At 38.7% G+C, this 22,507-nt stretch overlaps 1 protein-coding gene across 1 annotated transcript; it reads right to left on the reverse strand.

The window, feature by feature from the left end:
* Positions 1–2,484: 2,484 nt before the first annotated feature.
* On the reverse strand, positions 2,485–3,429 carry LOC118854128 (N-alpha-acetyltransferase 60-like). Its single transcript, XM_036764462.1, is given in 2 exon segments — positions 2,485–3,155; positions 3,158–3,429. Coding segments are annotated over 2 exon segments (729 nt in total). The 5' UTR covers positions 3,311–3,429; the 3' UTR covers positions 2,485–2,579.
* Positions 3,430–22,507: the final 19,078 nt, after the last annotated feature.

Consider the following 22,507-nt stretch of genomic DNA (forward strand, 5'->3'; position numbering starts at 1 on the left):
TACAGTTAATAATTATAACTGTGAATGTGAATAGAATGAGCTAACTCACAAAATGGAAGTTGATAACCAAATAGATTAGAAACTAAAATCCAACAATATATTTGTACAAAAGATATGCTTGAAACAGAAAGACACACACAGAGTTAAAATAAAGGACTGGAACAAAATCTGTTTTGCTTCAGCTGAAGTAAAAAAGGAAGGGATAGTGACCACGATCTCAAAGCAAAAGCAAAAATAGACCTAATTAAAAAGAGATAATAAAGGAAACTACTATGAACGGTGAAGTAATACCAAAAAAAGATAGAATATTTCCCTGATAAAGACCTTATTTCCTCAGATATATATGGGGAACTGAGTCAAATTGTAAATATAAGAACCATTTCCCAATTGATGGGTGCTCAAGGATATGAACAGGTACTTTTCAGAAGAAGTAATCAAAGCTATTTATTTTTTTTCGATTAAGATTTTATTCTGTTGTTGTTTTTCTAATAAGACAAAACACTACAATCCATTTAACAACAAGTCGGACACTACAGTTATTATGGGAGAGAGGGGTGCTGAGGGGCCACAGCAAGTTGTTTTTAGCTTGAGCACTGCATGTCCAGACGCTTAAGATCTGGAAAAGTTCTCCCCACCACTCAGCACAGAAAACAAAATCAGACGAACATCTTTATTTTATCATTAAATATAAGACCACACTGGGGCCTCAGCACTGGCCGGCATCGAAGCTGTCAAAACTTATTTAGGAGGAAACCTAACCCCACTTGTACCAATAGTATCACCATTGCCCTTAATTTCTTTTAAAATCAAGTACTTTATGATGCTTGCCCACCCCCAAGGGACAAGAGGGTGGGAGCAATACAAACCATCAACTGATGAAGGACGCACAAAACAGTAAATGCTTGTCCAGCCCAAGGGGCTCCCCCTTAATTTTGAGGTTTCTCTAACTATTGTACCTCCCCAGGAGGCTACCACCAGGGTGGGCGGGTCCATCACTAGGACTAGAAGATGGTGGCTGATTGCCCTAGGATCCTGGAAAAGTCCTACAGATTAAAAAAGTCTAAAAGAGATTTAGGGAAGATTCGACTCGTGTGGGGCAGGGAAGGAGGTCTGGGTTTTTCTCCCCCTCCCCAACTCAGGTTTAGAGGTTTGTAAGAATGGCTGCTTTTAACGCTGGACACTGGGTACTCTTGGAGGCTGGTACTACACTGTACCTCAGAAACTACAGGGGTCATTAGGGGCCAGGAGACAACTGAACATGATGGCAAGGACAGATCTCATGCTGCAAGCACACTTCACAGAACTGAAACAGCTGAGCTACTGCCATGGTCTCCTCCCCTCAGTGAATCCCGAGGAAGAAAAAACCTTCTCCATTGGGGCTGAAAACTACAAGGCACATGGCTCTGTCCCCCTAGGACCAGGGCCGCTTACACGGATTGCATGGAGGAGCCAGATATTGGGATCCATGTTCATAACTTTCTATACAAAGAGAAATCATGGTGGCTCTGTTAAAGTTGATGGCTGAGGAGGCTCAGGTATGGGAATCATCTAGACAGGGAAAAATCCTAGGCTTGATCTCGGGAATACTGCAGAGCTCTCATCCTTCCCACCCCTAGGTCCAGTTCAGCTGAGGCAGACAATGTATTTCATCATGGAATAGGAATTCTGATCTCTCTCTTCAGGGTTGAGCAAAGTCCAAGGCAGAAGGGAATTAGACAGTATGTCTTCAAGGTGAACCAGGGAATGAACCCTTGCTATCGAGCCACCCTATACCAAGGTCATCAGGAGTCCACTTTGCTGGAGAAGCCGGGCCATCTGACATGACAGTCTGTTCCGGGGGACAATGCCAAAGGTTCTGTGCCCATATATCTTGACAATCCTCAAAGGATGAGGCAAGAGTAGCTTCTGACCTAGCCTTCTGCGCTGAGCCTCAGCTATCAGCTGGCCTTGGTTATTTCATGTTCCCAGAGGGCCTTTGGCCTTCCCTTAATCACTTGCTCTATTGTTCTGAAGCTACATTCTCCTCAAGGCCAAGCTAGTTTACTCAGAATGAAGGAGTGGCGGTCATGTGGACAGTTCATGCCAACCAGCAGGAGTATGAGGGTGGAGGATGCAGCAGGTAGGGGAGGGGCTCCTCTCTTCAGCTATGAGGTCCTGGGTACGAAAGGAGAAAATCTACTCACATCCTCCTGTTTCCAGGAGAGGGGAACAGGGGGCGTCACAATAAGTCAGGCCAAATCCCCATCTAGTCCACAGAGGGTAGATTTGCTAGCGAGATCTGGAGCGTTCATGGGAGCAAGGGTTAGCAGCATCAGTGCAAAAGTAAATGGCTTCAGGAGCAGAAGGTACAAAATACTCTCCATGTGCCTCTCCGTCATCATCCCTGGTCTGCTGATCCCAGGCTTCCAAAGGCTCACTGAACAGCAGCTTGGGTTGACAGCCCAACAGGTGGCAGCTCCACCTTTAGAGCCCATCCCACAGGGCTGGTTTATAGAGGTGCAGAGGCGAGGCTCTCAGGTGAAGGTAATTAGATACTCAGGCACCTCTTGGTGGCTTCTGGGAAGGGCCTTCTGACCAAATCACATGGCTCTGCTATACTCGATGCCACTCTTGGCAGAAATGCTTGACCACGGCAGAAGGCTGCACAGAAGACTCTGGGCCTGGCGATAAATCTGCTGTGGAATTGAACACGGGCTCAGGTTGGCTAATGCAGACCCGATGTGCTGAATGTAGTCAAAAATTGTCCAAGGAGGATGTCCCCCATTGATGTAGAGCACATAGGTGAAGCCATCTTTGAAGACCCCTCTTATGGAGTAATAATAGGGCAGATAGTGGTGTTGCTTAAAGTCTCTATTTTCATAGAAATTTATTGCTGTGTTGTTAGTGGTGAGGATGTGCAGGTAGATTGCTTTGCAGTGGTCTTGAGCCGTAGTAGATATGTGATCCTTTAGGCTTTCAAGTAAAAGGGAACCTATTCCATGCTTTCTGAATTCTTTTACCACTCCTAGACTTAAGATGTATGCGACCTGTGTATCAACAGAGAAGTTTGACGCTAGAATATCTCCGTCCTCTTTGTGTACCTTTGTCCTACTTTTTATTTCAGCAACTATCATGCCCACAATGGCTCCTCTGTAAGTTGCAGCAAGGGAAAAAAAAATTTCATATTTGAAGTGATGTCACGATACCATGAGTCAGGGTACTCAATTGGGAACCAGTCACCACAGAGTTGCTTCACTGTGTCTATGTCATCGTGGCAAAGAAGACGTAGGTTGACCTCACTAAGTGCACTGGAGGGTACTTCCTCTGTCATTCAAGCCTTGTTGGGGAGCCGGCGGCCGGGAAGGGGGAGCTTCTAGAGCATCCTGGGGGCGACGCGGCGTCGCAGGGAAAGCAGCCACAGCCGGTGCGGGCGTTGTTATGTAACCGGCAGGAGCTCCGGCCGACGAAGCCGGCGAGCCATCAAAGCTATTTATAATCAAATAAAAAAACTCTTCTTAATTACTATTGACAAGAAAAAGGCAAGTTGAAACACCTCTGAGGTACTACCTTGTGCCCATCAGAAATGACAAATGCTAGAGGTGAGTGTGACCTGTTCCAGCCATTGCGGAGAACAGTCTGGAACTATGTCCAAAGAGCTATGAAATTGTGTACACCTTTTGATCTAGCAATACTCTTAATGGATCTGTACCCCAAAGAGATCAAAGAAGGAAAAAAGGACCAATACGTACAAAAATATTTATAGCAGCTCTTTATGTGGGGGCAAGGAATTTAAAATTGAGGGGGTGTAAGTGGAGAGTGGCTGAACAGGTTGTAGCATACCATTGTAATGGAGTTCAATTGTGTAATAAGGAATGATAAGGGGGTGGTTTCAGAAAAACACATGGCAAGGCCTATATGAACTGATGCAAAGTGAAGTGAGAAGAACTGGGAGATCATTGTGCATTCTGACAACAATGTTAGAATTATGATCAACTGTGAAAGACTTGACTACTCTGTTCAATACAATAGTCCAAGATACTTCCAAAAGGACTCATTATGAAAGAAAGTGCTATGCACTTCCAAAGAGAGAACTGATGAACTCTTAGTGCAAAATGAAGTATGACTTTCTCACTTTCATTTTTTTGCTTTGTTTTCTGATATGGCTAATATAGAAATAAGTTTTGCATGATTTAACATGCATAATTGATGTTTGCCTTTTCAGTGGATGGGGAAAGGGAGCAAAGGAGGGAGAGAATCTGGAACTTTATAAAGAAAAAAATGTTAAACACACATGTGTATATAATAAATTAAAAGAAATACAGAAAAAGAGATATGGATCTGACAATTATCATTTCCCCAATTTTAACTGATTTGGGATTTTTTTCATATGGCTATTGATAGTTTAGATTTCTTTCCTTGAGAACTGTGGAGAGGTGGGAGAGTAAAAATAAATGAATGCTTGTCAACTGAAAAAATAAAAGAAATTAAGAGACTAAAATCTAGAAACAAATTGAAGATAAAGATAAGAGTCAGATTGCATAGGCAAGACAATTTGAAATAAGGAATGTAAAGAGAAAAGGAAAAAGTAACACAGATAATAAATTCATGGGTATCCCCTTTTAGGGTTTGGAGGAGAAATCAGTGGAGACAGAAAATGAACAATTCAAGGAAATTAAGGAAAAACTGGGCATTGAGAAAGAGGGAGAGGGTCACCAAATCTTTTTTTTTTTAATTTAAATTTATTTATTTAACATATTTAGTTTTCAGCACTGATTTTCAACAGAGTTTGAATTATAAATTTTCTCCCCATTTCTACCCTCCCCCCCACTCCAAGATGGCATATATTCTGGTTGCCCTGTTCCCCAGTCAGCCCTCCCTTCTGTCACCCCCCTCCCCTCTCATCCCCTTTTCCCTTCCTTTCTTGTAGGGCAAGATAAATTTCTACGCCCCATTGCCTGCGTATCTTATTTTCTAGTTGCATGCAAAAACGTTTTTTTTTTTGTTTTCGAACATCTGTTTTTAAAACTTTGAGTTCCAAATTCTCTCCCCTCTTCCCTTCCCACCCACCCTCCCTAAGAAGTCAAGTAATTCAACATAGGCCACATGTGTATCATTATATATAACCCTTCCACAATACTCATGTTGTGAAAGACTAACTATATTTTGCTCCTTCCCAACCCATTCCCCTTTATTGAATTTTCTCCCTTGACCCTGTCCCCTTTCCAAAGTGTTTGTTTTTGATTACCTCCACCCCCATCTGCCCTCCCCTCCGTCATCCCCCCCCCTGCTTTTTTATCTTATTCCCTCTTCTTTCCTGTGGGGTAAGATACCCAATTGAGTATGTATGGTATTCGCTCCTCAGGCCAAATTTGATTAGAGCAAGATTCACTCATTCCCCCCTCACCTGCCCTCTCCCCTCCTCCGACAGAACTGCTTCCTCTTGCCACCTTTATGCAAGATAATCCACCCCATTCTATCTCTCTCTATCTCCCTCTCTCAATATATCCCTCTCTCATCCCTTAATTTGATTTTATTTCTTTTAGATATCTTCCCTTCATCTTCAACTCACCCTGTGCCCACTCTCTCTCTCTCTCTCTCTCTGTCTATATATAAATATATATTATATATATATAATATATATATACATACACACACACATACACATTCACTTATATATGTATACATACATATATATATATATATATATATATATGCATATTCCCATCAGCTACCCTAATACTGAGGTCTCATGAGTCATACATGTCATCTTTCCATGTAGGAATGTAAACAAAATGGTTCAACTTTAGTAAGTCCCTTGCAATTTCTTTTTCTTGTTCTTTTTCTTGATTATCTTTTCATGCTTCTCTTGATTCTTGTGTTTGAAAGTCAAATTTTCTGTTCAGCTCTGGTCTTTTTATTGAGAAAGCTTGAATGTTCTCAATTTTATTGAAAATCATTATTTTGCCTTGGAGCATGATACTCAGTTTTGCTGGGTAGGTGATTCTAGGTTTTAATCCTAGCTCCATTGCCCTCTGGAATATCGTATTCCAAGCCCTTCGATCTCTTAATGTAGAAGCTGCCAGATCTTGGGTTATTCTGATTGGGTTTGCACAATACTCAAATTGTTTATTTCTGGCTGCTTGCAGTATTTTCTCCTTGATCTGGGAGCTCTGGAATTTGGCGACAATATTCCTAGGAGATTTCTTTTTGGGATCTATTTGAGGAGGCAAATGATGGATTCTTTCAATTTCTATTTTGCCTTGTGGCTCTAGAATATCAGGGCAGTTCTCACTGATAATTTCTTGAAAGATGATATCTAGACTCCTTTTTTGATCATGGCTTTCAGGTAGTCCAATAATTTTTAAATTATCTCTCCTGGATCTATTTTCCAGGTCAGTGGTTTTTCCAATGAGATATTTTATATTGTCTTCCATTTTTTCATTCCTTTGGATCTGTTTTATAATATCTTGATTTCTCATAAAGTCACTAGCTTCCACTTGCTCCAATCTCATTTTTAAGGTAGTATTTTCTTCAGTGGTCTTTTGGACCTCCTTTTCCATTTGGCTAATTCTGTCTTTCAAGGCATTGTTTTCCTCATTGGCTTTTTGGAGCTCTTTTGCCATTTGAGTTAGTCTATTTTTTAAGGTGTTGTTTTCTTCAGTGTATTTTTCAGTATTTTTTTGGGTCTCCTTTAGCAAGTCATTGACTTGTTTTTCATGGTTTTCTCGCATCCTTCTCATTTCTCTTCGCAATTTTTCCTCTACTTCTCTAATTTGCTTTTCAAATCCTTTTTGAGCTTTTCCTTGTCCTGGGACCAGTTCATGTTTTTCCTGGAGGCTTTTGGTGTAGGCTCTTGCACTTTGTTGACTTCTTTAGGCTGTATGTTTTGTTCTTCTTTGTCACCAAAGAAAGAATCCAAAGTCTGAGACTGAGTCTGGGTGTGTTTTCTCTGCCTGGCCATATTCCCAACCAACTAACTTGACCCTTGAGTTTTTCAGCGGGGTATGACTACTTGTAGACTAAAGAGTTTTATGTTCCACGTTTTGGGGGGATGCGCCAGCTCTGCCACACCAGCACTCCTCCTTCCCCAAGAACCCCCAACCCGGACTGGGTTTAGCTCTTCAGTAGGCTGTGCACTCCTGCTCTGATCCACCACTTAATTCCTCCCACCAGGTGGGCCTGGGGCCAGAAGCAAATGCAGCTGTAGCTGCCCCACCTCCACTGCCCCAGGGGCGGTGGCCCAACTGCAAACTCCTTCCACTCCCGAAGCTTTTCCCACTAACCTTCTCCTCTGTCTTTGGTGTTTGTGGGTTGAGAAGTCTGGTAACTGCCACAGCTCACTGAGTCAGGGCGCTAGGGCCCCCTCCAGCCGGCTCCTGGTCTGATTGGTCCGCGCTGCTTATGCTGGGCTCTGCTCCACTCCGTTCCCAGCTCCCAGCTCCTGTGTGGGATAGATCTCACCCAGAGACCATCCAGGCTGTCCTGGGCTGGAGCCCTGCTTTCCTCTGCTGTTTTGTGGGTTCTGCAGTTCTAGAATTGGTTCAGAGCTATTTTTTATAGGTCTTTGGAGGGACTCAGCAGGGAGCTCATGCTAGTCCCTGCTTTCCAGCCACCATCTTGGCTCCACCCGGAGGTTCACCAAATCTAACACCACTGGAAGGTCAAGGAAAATGAGGGCAGAAAAGATGCAATTAAATTTACAAATAAGAGCAATTTAGTAAAATAGCTGAAAGCTGGTTTGGACAAATGAATAGTTCTCCTTGAGTCCAACCTAAAATGAACAATGGAATTATACCTGTATACTTACAATCTTAAGACTCTTAGGATTTGTGGTCACTTGGAAAATTAAAAACAAATAAAAATTACATTTCGCAGTTATCAATATTCTACTCCTGTAGCCCACCATTATGTACTGGTGTGGGGGGCAAGGAGTATGGTTCCCCGTTTGTATTCTAGCCAAGACTGATAATTATGTTTAATCTAATTTCTGATTCATTTTTAGTATTTAACTTACAGTGTTCTTTTTAATGTGTATTTATGCCTGGTTTTGTATCTCCTTCATTTCTGAATATATCCTTCCTCAATCCCTCCACCCAGAAAACCATCCCTTGTAAGAATAATTAAAAAAGAAACACTCTGTGTATAGTACTCATGCCTATATATATATATATATATATATATATATATATATATATATATGTATATATTTATATGTATATGTGTATATATATATATATATATGTGTATATATATATATATGTAATGTCCAGTAAGAAACAATTTGCTAAGCACCTGCTACATGGCAGGCACTGTGCTAAGCATTTTACAAATCTCATTTGATCCTCACAACAATCATGGCAGGTATGTACTATTATCCACCATTTTGCTGTTAAAGAAAATGAGGCAAACAGGAGTTAAATGACTTGTTTAAGGTAACATAGCTACTAAATCAGAGGCTGGATTTGACTTCAAGTCTTCTTGTTTCTGGCTCCAGTGCTCTAACTGTTACATCAGCTAGCTGCTTTTGAAAGGCAATAACTGTCAGTAACTAAGCTCCTGATAAATAATTCCCTATGGTATTATCCCCTATACTTTATGGCAATCATGACTGAGAATGAGAGCCCTTTATATTGTGATGTATGCTATCCTCTTTCCCATGGCTTGGTTTCTAATAAGGAAATGATACCTGGTTACTACAAGGCCATTGGGAACTAAATATGGACATGTAAAACAAAAATACACTATTGACTTTCAAAACCATCCTGCAAATTTGATAGTGGTATAGACAAGCACAACGTGATTATGGGTTGGAAATAATAACAGTCTTTTAAAAAACTTAAATAAACCTGCTCACTGTGGTCCATACACAACATTCTGTCTCACACCTCTATGACTTTTCAAAGGTATTTGCTTATATCTGGTTTGAATAGCCATCTCACTTCTATGCCAAAGGATCTCTAGCTTCCTTTAAATGCACAGCTCATTTATCATCTCCTACACAAAGCCCTTTCTGATTCTCCTGCCCAGTTAGTATCATTGCCCCCTTGAAAACATCTATATTCTGTACTTATTTATTGTTTAAATAATATATCACCTGAAGAAAAATGTAAGCTCTTTGAAGTCATCAGCTGTTGTAGTGTTGTCTTTGTAAGCCTAGCACATAGCATAGTGCCTTTGGACTTAGAGTAGGAGTCACTTTTAAGCTTTTTCTCTTTTTACTTTTTAAATTTATTTCATTTTTTATTTATGCAATAAAACAAGCATTTCCATAACATAGTATAATTAAAAAAAAACAAAGTTGCATGTGAAACTGTAAATCTATTATATATAATTTGACATTCCTTTTAAATATATAATAAAGTTAACATGTAGTTTTCTTTTTTCCCCTTTTTCCCCTCTCCCCCACCCTAGAGATGCCTACCATTAGACACAAATATGTATATGCATATATATATATATGTATGTATATATATATATATCTCATTCTATTACTTTTATTTATCAGTTCTTTCTCTGGATGCAGACAGCATCTTCCTTCATATGTCTTTTGTACTTAATTTGCATATATATATATATATATATATATATATATATGATAGTCAAAATGACACACTCAAAGTTGTTCTTAAAACAATTTTACTGTTACCATATACAGTTTTCTTGGTTCTGTGCCTTTTGATCTTTGTTATTTCATATAAGTCTTTCTATGTTTTTCTAACAGCATTAAGCTCATCATTTCTTATAGCACAATAGCTTTCTGATCATATACCACAACTTGTTCATCCATTCCACAGTTGATGGACAGGCCTTCAATTTCCAGTTCTTTGTCACCACAAAGAGAGTCTCCATAAATATTTTAGAAGATATAGGTTCTTTTCCTTTTTCTTAATCATCTTTGGAAATAGACCCCAGTAGGGGTATTGCTGGATCAAAGGGTATAGGCAGTTTAATAACTCTTTAGATGCTGATTGAATTGAAGTGAACTGAATTTTAAACAGTCTTCGCTAGCACCTAGCACCTCACTGGAAGAATCACGAAGACAGGCATGGGGATGACTCTGAGAGTAGAGGGAAATACGGATATGTTCTAATAAACCAGAAAGACTTTGAGGATAGGTTTTACAATGGATTGTGTGCTTTTGTGCTTGTCATCTGAGATTCAGCAAACCCAGTTAAGTAAAGAGATACTTATCAATAGAACATTGATCACCAGAATGAAAAAAGTCCCAGTGCAACCCTTCAAGACTATCAACTGGCAAATAGAGGGATTTGATCTGAATCACTGGAGTAGCAGTTTCAAACTCAAGTAGAAATAGGAGCCAGGAAACTGTATATAAGAATCCTTGTAACACTGAATTACTAGCTATGTTACCTTAGGCAAGTCACTTAACCTCTGTTTGCCTCAATTTCTTTTAACCGTAAAATAATAAGAGTAGTACTTACCTCCCATGGTTGTGAGGATCTATTGAGATAATACTTGTAAAGCATTTAGCACAGTGTCCAACACATGCTAGGTGCTTAATAGCAGGGGGCCACATATTGAATTAGAAAACCACACATTAACATTATCTATTTCCATTGTATCTTTGTTTATCTTGTTCATATTTTCCAAATACATTTTAATCTGGTTCAGCAAACTAGCAAATATTGGCAGGCACAGTGGGCAGTCTGTTGGACACCTTTGCGGTGGAGAGATACCCACACTGATGAAAATCATGGCTCACTGAAGTATTGAACTATAACCATGTAATCAATGTGAGTATGTTTTGTCAATCTTTGGACCTCAGTTTCCATATCTGTCAATGCTAGGGCTATGTTTAATATCCATAAAGTTCCTGCATGTGCTGATATTCCATTAATTTATAATTGTGATCTGAGCTATTGGGATATGCAGACTATAACTAAGGAGGATTTCTGAATGATTTAAGCTACTGTAACATTTCTCTGTGATTTATTGTCTTTCATCAGCTACTTCCATAATGATGATGATGATAATTTATGCTTTATAATTTGCAAAGTGCTTTACAATTATAATGTTATTTTATCTTGACAACAACTCTGAGATGCAGGTGGTCTTGTTATCTCCATTTCACATATGAGGAAACAGAGGCAGAGAGCAGTTAATTGACTTGTTTAGGGTCACACACCTGGTAAATGTCTGTAGCTGGAATTAAGCTTGCATTTTCCTGACTATTAATAATAGCTAGCAAATTTACAGTGCCTTAAAATCCTCCAAAGTGCAAAATGAGTTTCTTTCATGTTTTTAGATGGGTAGATTGTGAGTCCCTCCCACCCATGAATTTCTCTGATGCTGTCTTCAATAATGTAGAGATGGTGATGAGGGAATAAGCAGGGTCAGTACAACTGTCAACATTCCTACTTTCCAAAGAAGACTGCTTTTTCCCTGAATTCATGAAGTGTCACTAGAAGACACATTTCAAAGAATCTATGGCTGTCATCTATTTCCTTGTGCCCCAAATCTCTAAATTTCCTCTAAATAAAAATCATATCTTGAGCTCCTACATGTGTTCTTTTGTTTCCTGGTGTTTATAAACCCTGTAATCATTTTGCATCCACCTAGGTGGGAATTGCATTGCATGCGCTATAGGCTTAGTTCCATTACCCTAAAGGGTGACTCTTTAAAAGATTAATACCCTGTGTGGAAATCTAGCCCACTACTTCTATGTGGAAATGAGTCAATCTTGTCTCCTTTTAAATTAGGATATATCTCTTTGTAAGGGAAATGCAGCATAAACCTTGGAGGGGGGGCAGGGAGATGTGTGCTGTTAATTTCCCAAAGAAATCCATCATGATATTCTAAAATCAATTATTTCTTTACTCAAGACTTTAGGGCAAAATGAACCATTTCTGGACTTTGAGACTAAAAAGCTCTAGGGACCCTTACCTCTAACACTCTACAGACAGTGCAGGTACCTACTTCCGTGACCCATTTTTGGCATCCATTGGGAGGGCTTTATTGCATAAGACCAAATTCTATCAGGACTCTTGAGTCTGACTGAGCAATTAGACAGCAGACCAAATCCTTAATAAGTTTCAAGTATAACTTTTAGCAGTTTTAGGAAAGGGATCATTGTTGCTGTTTATGTATAGAACCAATATCATTGCTCCTCCAATCAAACTCTTTCAATAGGTTCTTAGGACCCAGCTTCTAATAAGGAAGATAATAATTGAATTTACATAGTGCTTTAAGGTTTGTAAAGGACTTTACATATATTGTCTCATTGATCCACATGACAATCCCGTGAGGTAGTTACTATTATCATCCAGTTTTACAGAGGTGGAAATGGAGGCTGAGTCAGGTTCAATAAATTGTCCAATGTCTTTATCTGAACTTAGGTTTTTCTGACTCAAAGCTCAGCACAATATCTATCTTACCACATAGTTGCTGTTCATGAAGTTCAAACAGCTTCTGTGTTTTTCCTTTGCAATGTTCCCCAAAGAATGATGTCTCCCTACTCTGATAGACTTGTCTCATTTTATCCTTCATCATGCTCTATGCTCTATGCTCCAGCAAAACCTGACAACTTATCATGCTTTGTTGATACCCCTACATTTTATTTCTTATGTACCTTTGTTCACATGATGACCTATGAAAGGAATCCAACAGTCCTGTGGAATTCCTTTTCACTTTTTCAGAATTTATTATTAGTGCCTGACATATAGCATGTTCTTTAAAAATGTTTGTTCATCATTATCATCTCTGCTATTATCAGTTCTCCCTAATTTTAATTAAAATGTCAGTTGCTACTAATTCCTCAGGAAGGATCTTGCTGAGTGCTAGAAGCATACCAGCAAGAAGACTTTTGGCCTTGGAGTCATCAGAACTTGGTTCTAGGCCACTCCTTATTAATTATGAGCTCTGTGACCTTGAGTGAGTTACTTGCCATATCTGTGTTATTTATCTTTTTCTTTAAAGAAAGAGGTTTGGAACGGATCGTATTCAAGGCCTGTTTCGGCTCTAACAGCCTATGTTTCTGTGATCAGGGTGTCTGCTTGGCATGTAAATGAATTGTGGAGGCCACTTATACGTGACTGATGGATCCCTGCAGCTTCTTTCTATCTCATTGGGCTCAAGGAAATGTTGTGAGATGGGAACTGTTTCCTCAATGCTTGGATATTTCTGTGAGGTAATTATATGATTTGTTCCAAGACAATCTCGTTACCTTTTCACAAAGGATATAGTATCTTCTGTCAGGAACCCACACAATTTTGCAAAGAAAATACCCATCTGTCTCTAAAGTTCTGAATCTTATTTTGTCCTAGAAGGGTTAGAAATCACAGTCCTGTGAAGAGAGGGTTCGCGGAAATTTGAAGGGTAGATATAGAATCTCAGAAATGATCATAGATAATGCTGTCCAAGCCATACATGAGAAAGGATCCCGTCTAAATCATCTGCAGCAAGTAGTCACTCAGTGTTTGCTTGAATAGTTCTAGAGCAAGAAAAAAGGATTCACTGATTCCCAAGGCATCCCATCCCACTTTTGAGAGAGCTATAATTGTTAGGAAGTGAGTGACATTTGCCACTTGGCAACTTCTCCTAATGAGTCTGAGTTCTTGCCTTCAAGGCTAGCCCCACCCCCGCAAAAGACAAATCCTTCTACCACATAGTAGCTCTTCATATCTATATCTATCTATCTATCCATCTATCTACCTATCTATCTATCTATCTATCTATCTATGTATATACATGTAAATATATATGGGGGGGTGTTTATATGTGTGTATATATATATATATATACATATACATACATGTATATATATGAAGATTCCTATTCTCTAGGCCTTCCTTTGTCACCTTTTTTTTTTGCCGACTCTTCTCTTTTCCAGGAAAAGCATCCTTAGTTCCTTCAGCTCATCCTCACTTGGCAGGATCAAATGCCCTTCCCTGTCAAGGTCACCCTCTTCAGGCTGCTTTACAGCCCACCAATGTAGTCACATAACTGAAAACAGCCCTTCAAATGTTATCTGGTCACTGCAAAATACAGTGTGACTATAACCTTCTTAGCCTTAAACTTTTTTTTTCTTCTGTAGTCTAAGAGTAAGAGTGCATTCAGTTCCTTTTTCATCTGCAGTAACACACCTTCAATTTAGTTTGAATGTGTTGTCCACTAAACTCCCAAGATATCCTTTCAGATGGAATAATATGCAACCAAGCCTCCTCACTCTTGAATATTTTTCTTTAACTCATGTGTAAGATTTCACATTTATCCTTATGTAAGGATAGGCCTGAAGGCCAGGCCATTACAGTTTACACCTTCCTCAGTATACTCTATAGCATTCTCCACTACCCTAAAGCAGGTTCAAGAATCTCTCTTTACTGTGTCCCCCACTGAGTTTGCTTCCTTCATATTTAGCATCCCAGTGACTAGCACCTATTTAATATCTGATTAGCCTTTACAAAGTTACTTCAATAAAATAGAGAGAAAACACATAAAAATTCCTCCAAATTTGGGAGGAGGGACAGCATATAACTTCTCTCATAGTGCCTGGCACATAGTAGGTGCTTAATAAATGCTAGGTCTGGTTCTGGAGGAAAGGGTGATTAGATTCACATCTTAGCTCACTTCCAATAGTGCTTTAGTTGCACCAAGTTGAAATTCAAAGCCCATTTGGGTTAACATCCCCTGACCCTTGCTCTTCCAGGTTTCACTTCTGGGTACAATGCACTAGCCACCCTAGATTCCTGGACTATGGACCCATGTGCCTTGAGCTCCCGAATTATAAACTACACTTCTTGTACCTAGAATGGAAAAAAAAATGAAGAAATGGCCAATAGCCCAGGCCTAATTCTTGGAGCTAAATGTGGGTGGGTAAGAATGCCCTTTACACTATGGTGTCACCAGCTATACTTGGAGTCCTTCACTCTTAGATGAAATGAGTGAAAATCTACCCGGATGTTGTATCAAGCCATTTAAAATTTGCCAACACTTTTCAATCTACTTCCCCATATGGATTAGCTCATTGCAGAATCCCCATACATATACCAGTCCACCCAGCTCCCAACACCTTTCACAGTTGGTCTGGACATATGCAAATATCCATTTCACATATATTTCATTTCATTAAATTAATCATAATGTTGATTTTTCACATGCATGATGGACAGTCCAAATCTTGTTCTGCCTTTGTGCTGGCTCTCCTCTAGGCCTGACAGGATCTCCTGTCAAACTTTCACTTTCTGGAATTCCTGGTTTCCTTCTAAACTGAACTCATGTCATCTTCTACATTAAGAATTTCTTGATCTCTCCAACACTTTAGTCTCTTAAGATAGCATTGCAACCCTGACTGCTGAGCTATTTCAAAAAATATTTAACAGGAGTGAATATTGATTTACAATATATATCTCTACATGTGTGTCATATCCTTCTACAAGACTCTTCAGTGTCAGAGCAGGAAATATCAGTTATCTGATCTAGGTACTTCTTCCATCTCTTAGCACAATGCTCTGGTTATAATCAGTGTGAATTCTAATGTGGTCATTTGGCATGAGAAGCTTCGACCTGGGAAATGGATACTGCTATATAAGAAGGAAATGAGAAACTATTACAAAAGCAATCTATACACAGTCTTTACAGTCAATGCTCACTGTGATCAGATTAATTCATCCACAGCTAATAGCATTGATTATTGAAATGAATACTAGTTGCTTGGAAAAATCTCTTAACCTTTTTCAATACTAGAGATTGGAGCAGCCTTTACAAACCTTGCAATGAAAAGTTCTCTGAATTAATTTTTTAGAAAGCTAGAAATCTCATTATAGGTCATAGTTGGAGGGAATAGTTAGAGGTAATCTAGTCCGGCAGTTTTCTGTTTTAATTATGTTCCCAACAGTAAAATTTTTAAGTCTAGCCCCTCTATATTTTACACTGTTGCTCAGTCCTTTCAGTATTGTCCAACTCATCGTGACCTCATTTTGGGTTTTCTTGGCAAAGATACTGGAATAGGTTGCAATTGCCTCCTCTAGTTCATTTCATAGACGAGGAAACTGAAGCAAAGAGGGTTAAATGACTTGCCCAGACTCACAAAGCTAGTAAGTGTCTGAAACCAGATTTGAACTCAAGTGCTCTTGCTTCCAAGGCTGGTGCTCTGTCCGTTGTGTTTGAGACAGGACCCACGACCTGCTCGTATGTACTACTACACTAATAATTAGGTGTGTGTTAAATGCGTAAGAACCAAATTGAAAATGGAAAAGATGAAGATAAAATCATGTTTAATCATAATGTCAAAGACCCGTTGAAGTTTATGGAGTACTGGAGAATCATGGTCAGAAATGCACTTTAAGAAAATCACTTTGAAAGCTAAGTAGAGGTTAAATGGAGATGAGAATGATATAAAACAGGAAGACTAAATAAGAGGCTACTGTACATGAGTAGAAGGAAGAAGGTAAATCATTTTGGCAGAATTAATAAGAATATCAGCAAATAATTGGATATGTGTGGTGAGCAAAAGTGAGAAGTCAAAGTGAACACCTTGGTTACTCACCTAGGAGACTTCAAGGATGATAGAGCTCTCAGTAGAGTGGATTTGGGAGATAAGGATATTATAAATGGTCTACAATGTATTCAACCCATATTATAAATAGGTCTATAGCACATGGATGAATTATCCTTGCTCCTGTCCTAACCAAAATTAAAAGAGTAGGGGTCCTCCTCTTATTCTGCAGTCTCTTCCCTAGAAGGAAGACCATGCTCTTTGGAAGGGTGAATGCTTCATCTACTACATCCATGAAGTGATCTTAGTGGCAAGAAGTGGGATTTTTTTCCGATATCTGAATTCCTCTATGTGTCAGCAACTGTGGATGCCTAGGTAGCAAGTACTCAGATAGTAGTTAGGTCATATTGACATAAAGGATGATTCCCTGATCAGAAGGGAGGAGATTGGGAATTCCAATAGCAGAAGGAGGGGGCAGGTTAAAAGATGTATAGTAATAAAGGTAGGTATGACTGTGTCAAAGAAAAATGGATATTTGTTAGAGACAATTTCATATCATGTGATGAATGGGATGTGATCCAACTTTACACCCTGTGGGAGATCAATCACGCCTCTTGGGATGATTCTATGGTCCTCATTTTAGACCAGCACTTCTTAAACTGTGGGTCTTGACCCCATATGGCATTGGGGAAAATTGGCAACAGTAAAAGGTTTCTGAACATGCAATGACCAAAAATTAATTAAATATTGCAATGAATCTGAGGTGTTTCTGGCAGCACTTGCCAGTGTTGGATCCGCAACTTCACTACATCCTTGGTTCTGAACACAAAGCATGGGCACTTTGTATTGTGCATGCCCTCAGGCCATGTAACACCAAGGAATGCTAGAATGCTGCTGAAACACAAAAAAGGGGTCCAAAGTGGAAAAAGTTTGAAAAGACCTGCTTTATGCCACTGACATAATCTGATCCTTATTTTATAGAAAAGAAAGCTGAGTCTCATAAAGATGATTTCCCCATGGTTACACAACTGAGTGATGAAGCCAATATTTCAACTCATGTCTTCTGTTTCCCAATTTAGCATTCTTTCTACTGGACCCCGGAAATAAGGGATTTCAAATGACTATACCATCTAATTCCTTACAAATGTGGATTTCTAAAAAGAAAAAAAAAAGGAAATCATTGGGCATTTTCCCTTTCTTTTTTTGGAGGAGGAGCATCTTTTTCACAGTATCGAGTAGCCTTGCATAAAGAGCCCACAATGTGGTTTAAGAAGAGACTTGGTTTCAAATCTTGACATTGATACTCATTGTGTGACCATGAGAAAGTCATTTCAGCTCTTGTCTAGAAAAGGTATAATGACATAGACATTTGTAGCTAATGCCCCAAAGGGTCATTCTGAGGATCCAATGTAATCACATATGTAAAATACTGTCCAGTACTTAGAGTGCTCTAATGATGTTAGTTATCATCATCATGAATACTGCCATCTTCCTCATTGTCATAATCATAACCCTCACTCTTCGGTATCTTCTACTCGATTTGTAATTTCTTTTGATTGTCTTGTTGCCCTTCTGCTGCCAGTCCAACATGACCCTCCCCGCCACTTCTGCAGCCACTGCTCCAGAAACAGCATTTTCCCAGACAAATTGAAAGGATGAAGGACCTCAGGCAGTGCCATTTCTGTGGGAGGCCGGTAAACCTGTAGGAAGCATGCTGTAAGGTAATTAAAAAGCCCTAGTCAGCTGTGAAAGGTTGATCTTAAAAGAAAATTCGATCTGGAATCATGATGTCTTATTTCTAATGGCTATCATAAATGGTATCATTGGACTATTCTAAAAAAAATATTGATAAAAATTTGCCCCAGAGCAGAATTTTTTTTAATTGATAGCCACCGGGGTACAATGAAAAGAATGGAGAAATGGGACTACAATGCCACTGCAAGTCCTAACTTTCCCTGTCTAGCTGCATGTCTTTGCTCCTTGATCACCAGAGCATCATGATAGAGGGAAAAGAACATAGGATTGGAATCAAAGGTCTTGGGTTTGAATCTTGGTTATGCTTCTTAACTATCTATATGACCTTAGACAAATTACTCCAACTTTCAGTTTTCAGTTCCTTATCTGCTGAATGAAGGCATTGAATTAATAGACCTCTTTGATCTCTTCCAGCTTTAAAGAGGTAATCCAACTTCAGTTTCCTTCATTTAAAGTTATATATATATATATATATATATATATATATATATATACATATATGTATATATATATATATATATATATATATATATGTTCTCTTTTAGGTTAATTTGAATAAATGTATTATAAACACCAACTGCTAGAGAGATGAATCATTATTTTCTGTTTTTGCCAAAGGAATCACCATTTTACCAGTCTCCTGGGTACACATATTCAGTATTATCTTCAATTCCTCACTCTACTACACTGCACATGTCTGATTAGTTGACAGATCTTGCCATTTTTACTGCCAGACCATCACTCACATGCAACCCCTTCTCACTGCACACACCGATAAAACTTAATATCAGGCTTTCCTCTCCTCTCACCAGGAATATTGTAACAGCCATTGCATTGAATACCCTGCCTTAAATCTTTCCCTACTCTAGGCTCCAGGAAGTTTCAGCTGATTTCAATTAGTCAATCAGGTGCAATTAGCTTCTAGTATAGCCTACTGACTAATGTGGTACAGTAAGAAGTGTAGGCACAAAATATCTCCCATCCACCCTATGACCACCAAGTCTCTGTCACACTTTCACAGAATTATGTACAAAGAATGTGTGCTCAAACTTAGAGAACACACATGACAAAATGGTCAACATAGTCCCTAGGAGTTCTCTTGGTGTAGTGTGTACGATGTTCCCCTTGGGAATGGTCTGTTGTACCCTTTGTAGAACCTTAAATCCATATCCCATCTATCCTTGGTTCCTGGCATCATTTCTTCCTGGGACACTGGTATTGTGTTAATGGGAAGATGGAAAATGCATAATTCTTTGTATCATGTAAAGTTCACAGGGTCTTCCTCTAGTCTAGGGCAAAGGAAAGAGACCTAGGCTGAGGCTGAGGCTGAGGCTGAGGCTGAGGCAGAACAATCTCTCCTCCTCACCCTCAAGAGATGCCTTCTCTGAGGTAGCTTTCTGCCACCAGACCCTCTGGGCCAAAATTGGCATGATATTTTATGTATGACCCATTGGGTGTGACCAAATTTCCTTAGTCAATCCAAAGACACTTACTTCCCTTTCAGAATTACTTATATTTGTAGAGGGCTTTTATGCATTTGCTTAGCCGGAAGCCTATGATTGATTGAAACAATGGAAATATCATCTCACCAGGTGAGGTAGCCGGGCTTAACCTCCTAACATCTTAGAATGAAGTGGGATGATTCAAATTCAAAGTCTTACATGTATGTTATGAATAGGTACAATATAAAGCAATGCTTACTAACAATAAGGGTTATTCAAAAATAGAAGGGAGTATTTGGGAACTAGTCAGTCCCTGGTAATGGAGATATTCCATTCATATTGTTGTGTAATGGATAGATTGTTGGACATGGGGTCAGGAAGACATGGGATCAATACATAAACACAATGTATATTGTATGTGTGTGTGTGTGTGTCCATTTACAAATATTTGCATATACATTGTGTATATGCTTTTGTATGCACATGTTGTCATGTCTCCAACCAATTGAAGATTGCATCTAAACTCTTTTAAATAGGTAATTCTTTTAGAATAGAAGGTTTTTTTGTTTGTTTTTCTGTTTTTATCTTTATTTTGTTGCACAATGAGAATATGGCTCATCAAAAATACTAAGTGATTATTTTAATTTATTTTACCTGTAACTTTATAATGATGCAGATAGAAGACAGAAAAACTAGAGGTTCTCCTATAGCATTTTTTTAAATTTAAAGACTATCGTGGTAAGTAATTTACAGTCTCCACTTCTCAATTCCCACATCTGTAAAATGTAGGAATTGAATTAGATTGATTCTCAGTTTCTTCCAACTCTAAATCTATGATCCTGTGACTGCCGCTCAAGCAATCCCCATGTCATTATCCCAGCTCCTTCAACACTTCAAAGGGAAAATTATCATACCCTACTGCTATTCCATGAAGCATTTTAATGAAAAGAGATTAAACACAAATAACATGAAAAACAGATGTCATAATCTTCCTGGAACACTATCTAGCATATCCCTGTGTTGTAGGTGATTGACTGTTATGAGTGATTTTACTTTTTTGATATTTGAATCCTAAAATTATAAAAGTATATTTGGAAATAGGTCACAGAATTCCAGGAAGTGGAGATCAAAAGGCTTCTAGTCCAACTTATACCTGAGAAAGAGTCTCTCTGCAATATAACTTACTAGTGGGGCTTCTGTTTGATTTCAAGAATTCAATTCCACAAGCTTTTATTAAGCACCTACTGCGCACTAGTCCAGGGCTAAGTCTTGGAATAACTGATTCTTATATAATGCTTTTAATTTTTTTAAAACACTTGACTTGCATCATTTCATTTGGACTTCAAGGCAGTATGTGTGTGTGTGTGTGTGTGTGTGTGTGTGTGTGTGTGTGTGTGTGTGTGTGTGTGTTTGGGGAAAGAGTAAGGCTACTATAGATATTATTGCTCCATTTTACAGATAAAGAAACTGAGTCTTTGAGAGGTGATTTGCCCATATTCTAGTAAATGTCAGAGGCAGGAACTGATCTCATGTTTTCCTGATTCCAAGTCCAACAATACACCCATTAAACAGCAATACCTCTGGAAAACTCTCCAATGAGGGGCATCTGACTACCTTCCAAGCAATCCATTCCACTTTTGAATAACCTTTATTGTCAGGAAGCTTTCCCTTACTTTGATCCCAATAGACAAAGTAGATAGTGTAGTACATTCGCATGTATGTGAATATCGAAAATAATTTTACTCCAAAGATTTTTCTTTTGATATTAATGACATTTAATTTATATAATTCATCATTAGGCAAGCTGGATACAGAATTCACATAAAGGAAATGATGCTAATAGAGCATGATGGAATAGCTAACCTTACATTTCTTGTTCTTTGTAATTTATTGTATTTAAAAGTGATATGATTAAACATTGTCCGCCCACCCTATGGTGTTGCAAGTACATTTATAAATGAGAGGCTGATGCTTAGAGATTTCTCCAAAGTTGATCTTTAAAAGATAAATAAGACTCTTTTTATATGCAACTCCTTACAGAATGAGGAACTTTGTTGCAATGGACGTTTCAGTCTATTTGTAGTCGTAAGCCAGGTTCTTGGTTTGAGATCTAATTCTGTGACAATAAACTAAAATTCTTTCTAACCATTAGAGCACGGAAAAGGGTAATGGGAGGCCTCTGGAATATATGGACATCTTCTCATTGGAGTTCCCCTGTAAAGGTTACATAATTACTTATCACATAAGCTTTTAGCAGGGATTCTTGACTAGCTATGTTTTAGTACATAAATTTTTTGGTTTTGTGTTTGTATTTTTTTTTGTAAATTATCTTTGATAAGTTCTTAGCCTCTGTAACATGGAATGTTTTAAATTTTAAATTAGCTATAAGTTTAGAATAGCTGTTCTCTGAGACTCTTCGTGTTCTGAGTTCTCTAACTATATGATCCCTAAGGTACTTTCCTGCAAATCTATGATCCTATGATCTTATGAACATGTATTAGGAAGTACCACCTGTAAGTGAGGTAACATAATTACATGGCATAGGTAAAATCTCATTTGGTTCACCTTTTGCAAGCCCAAATTCCTGACAAGATTTTCGGTTTTTGTTTTTCTCTGCCGAGGAGGATAATTTTTGGACTAGAAAGTTCAGACTAGTTTTGCTCCCTTTTATTTATATTCCCTATGATTGTGAAAAAAAAATCTTTTTTTTTTTTTTACAAATGTGTATAGTCAAGCAAAATAAGTTCCAGCACTGTCTATTCAAAAAAAATGTCAGTCTATACTGAGTTCATCACCTCCCTGTCTGACAGTGGGAAGCATATTTCATATTGAGTCAACTATAATTATGATTGGTCATTCATTATTTCTAAGTATTTCA

Source organism: Trichosurus vulpecula, chromosome 6 (genome assembly GCF_011100635.1).
Source record: "Trichosurus vulpecula isolate mTriVul1 chromosome 6, mTriVul1.pri, whole genome shotgun sequence".
Classification (NCBI taxonomy): Eukaryota; Metazoa; Chordata; class Mammalia; order Diprotodontia; family Phalangeridae; genus Trichosurus; species Trichosurus vulpecula.